The 3,045-nt window shown below is 36.9% G+C and overlaps 1 protein-coding gene across 1 annotated transcript in view; it reads right to left on the reverse strand.

Annotated features, from left to right (window-relative positions):
- Positions 1–6: 6 nt before the first annotated feature.
- The window catches only part of LOC108684696 (GMP synthase [glutamine-hydrolyzing]), a 4,829-nt gene continuing 1,790 nt past the window's right edge, over positions 7–3,045 (reverse strand). Inside the window, exons 3-9 of the mRNA XM_018189150.1 lie at positions 2,792–3,004; positions 2,359–2,656; positions 1,766–2,243; positions 1,444–1,685; positions 1,184–1,354; positions 653–1,084; positions 7–156 (exon numbers count right to left, since the gene is read on the reverse strand). Of these exons, the coding sequence (XP_018044639.1) occupies positions 55–156; positions 653–1,084; positions 1,184–1,354; positions 1,444–1,685; positions 1,766–2,243; positions 2,359–2,656; positions 2,792–3,004 (1,936 nt within the window). The 3' untranslated portion in view covers positions 7–54. The remainder of the gene's footprint in view (positions 157–652; positions 1,085–1,183; positions 1,355–1,443; positions 1,686–1,765; positions 2,244–2,358; positions 2,657–2,791; positions 3,005–3,045) is intronic.

The raw sequence follows: 3,045 nt of genomic DNA on the forward strand, positions 1-3,045 counted from the left end.
TCGTTACGCGCGCAGGGATGGTGAAAAAATAGAAAGGGGTTAGATGAGCGTTTACTACTCCCATTCAGTTGTTCCCGGAGGTTTAGACGTTAGGTCATATAAAACGCGTGAAATTCCGGGCACCGTGGATATTTCAGTTACCATCTTTTTCACCACCTATGAAACAAATTAAATTATACAATTATCCTTAATATATTAAATGATTAAGTGCATACGTGTATGCATATATAGAGTGTCCCAAAAAGGTCGGGACACCTAAATATCTCGGAAAATATAAGTTTTACAAAAAAGTGTTTCAGACAAAAGTAGGGTAGGATTCAAAAAGATTTATTGATCTTAGACTTTGGATGACGTCGTCAATCAAGGTCTTGTAGTGTTTTGAAAAGTTCTTGATACTAGCTTAGATTCTGGAATCAAAAATAGAGTGCGCCATTTACACACAATCGATGTGACCTTGACCTGACTTTGACGACATCACTCAAGGTCGAACTGATAAGATTAGTAAATAAATCTTTTTGAACCTACAATTTTTGACTGAAACATTTTTCTGTGAAATTTATATTTTTCAAGATATTCAGATATCCCATCCTTTTTGAGACATCCTATACAATAATTATATGTGCTATATATAAATATGAAAAGATGAACTTACATGTATTGGCAAATCTTTGCCAGGAACGGCGGGTATGCCAGTCATGAAATCATTAGTACAGAACGGCCTAAGCACGACGGAACGTTGGCATGATAATGTTCGACATGCCGTGTCGCGGTCAAAATGTATCGGTATTAAAACAACGGGCATCTGACTAATAGTTCCCATACAACCATTAGAAGCCAATACTTGATTAGCTAAGTGGTCCGCCTGTCGTAACGTCGCTATCACATTCGAAGTGAGATACGTAGGCGTGATATCTTGAATTGGATGATGAAGCTGCGGTCCAAAGATGTAACACACACGATTTACATTGTGACACACGCGTGGAATTAGTTTCGCAAGGAACAACATATCCTCCCACTCCACACCTTCGGATACAGTCTCCTCACACGATAAACCTACTACATAGCTGTAACTTCTTCGATCACCCTATACAAGTAAAAATTCGAAAATATTTCAATACCTGATAAAATTAAAAATCAAATATTTCGATATTAAGGACTTTTGTGTGATATAATTTTCAAATACCTGAACTCCTACGCTACGAATAGGCAAGAGAGTCGCCGCGATATGACGATGACTCGAAACCCTACGGAGTTGCTGGCGTTCGATTTCGCTCGTCGCGCCTTCCACGCGATTTAATAACGCATGTTTTTTCTGAAGCATCTGTTCATATTCGGCCATTATTTTTACTATAACCTGGAACAAGTACAATTTATATTAACGGCCCATTGAAGAGACAATTGTGAAATTTTTATTTTTTTTCATTTTTTTTACATTTGTAATACCTGTGTTTCGGAAAAGTCCTTCTCTATGTAAGGCTCATCCGCGCAAAGGATTCGTACTGCAAGTCCAGGACCTGGGAATGGATGACGCGCCACAAGCGCCGCCGGTAATCCGAGATCACATCCTAATTGTCTTACCTCGTCTTTATGAAAATCTTTTAATGGTTCAACTACATAGCCTTGTGTTCGTAATATTCTCACAAGTTCGCTGTCGTTATGATGCGTCTTTATAGCATCCGCTTTACCTAACAATGAACAAAAAAATTCATATTTTTGCAATATGAAAACATAGGATTATAAAAAAATTCACAAAATAGAGATTTACCACTGACTGAGGCGCTTGCACTTTCTATTAAATCAGGCCTGAGAGTGCCTTGCCCAAGAAAAATGTCCTCTGGCTTCAATCCCATTTCCGCCATCGCCTCATTTGCGACTCTCATAAAAACATCACCTATAATTTTTCGCTTTTCCTCTGGATTAGTAGTTTCGCATAACATCTTGGTTAACCTGGTTCTCGGACTACTCGCTGTACCACACATTCCTTTATTATTCGTAATATTGGCGTTCATTACAGGTCCGACATTGTCCAATGGGACCGTCGTTGTTCCCTGCATAAAATAACGACCAGCGTTTACTACTCTTAACGTGACACACAATTGGGCTAGACTTTGTTCCACGAATTGCGTTTCTCCTTTACGCATGAAGCCGTTATTAATGTGTAGAGCTATAACTTGCTCCTTACTTAAAGCTTTTTGTAACAAAGCTGCACACACTGTTGAGTCCACACCACCACTCACTAATAACTGTAACAATTTATATAAATTTAAATGAAATACTTCTCTTGTTATTTACAAAATTGCAACGTTATTTTAAGAGCTCGAATCTTATTTTGAGTTAGAATATTTATTAATTACATACCAAAACTTTTTTGTCGCCTACAGTATTTCTGATGTATTGGATACACTGTGCCTCTCGATCGCGAATTGTATAATTACCCGTAAGGCCAGCGATACCGAATAAAAAGTTATGTAGCATAGATTTTCCATTAGGCGTTAAATCCACTTCCGGATGAAATTGCACGCCATATAAATTCATTTTATCACTCGCTATACCTGTTACAAAGCTTGACGATCTGGCAGTAGTACGAAAGCAGTCGGCCACCCTATCTATGCTATCTCCATGGCTTAATAGTACCATTTGCTCTTTTTCCAAGCCCCTAATACAAATAATTCATTTTCTTTTATTATATTTTTTTTAATAATAAAAAATGTTTTTTATAAAGTTTTTATAGTTCATAGACAAATAAATACTAATTTAAAATCATTTGATAGTTTCAACATAATTTACATACTTAAATAACAGGCACTTGGTATCAACTTCAACAGGAAACTGGCCATCCTCTCGAATTTCTCTCCTGGTTACACTACCACCGAACTCCTTATTCATCATCTGCATCCCATAACAAATACCTAATACAGGAATTCCTATTCGGAAGATATCAGCATCATATCTGGGTGCATCTTCCACATATACTGAACTAGGACCACCAGAAATTATAATAGCTCTGAAAAGATTAAAGTAATAATAATATATATACATGTATAT

The sequence above is a fragment of the Atta colombica genome, unplaced genomic scaffold, assembly GCF_001594045.1.
Source record: "Atta colombica isolate Treedump-2 unplaced genomic scaffold, Acol1.0 scaffold137, whole genome shotgun sequence".
Lineage (NCBI taxonomy): Eukaryota > Metazoa > Arthropoda > Insecta > Hymenoptera > Formicidae > Atta > Atta colombica.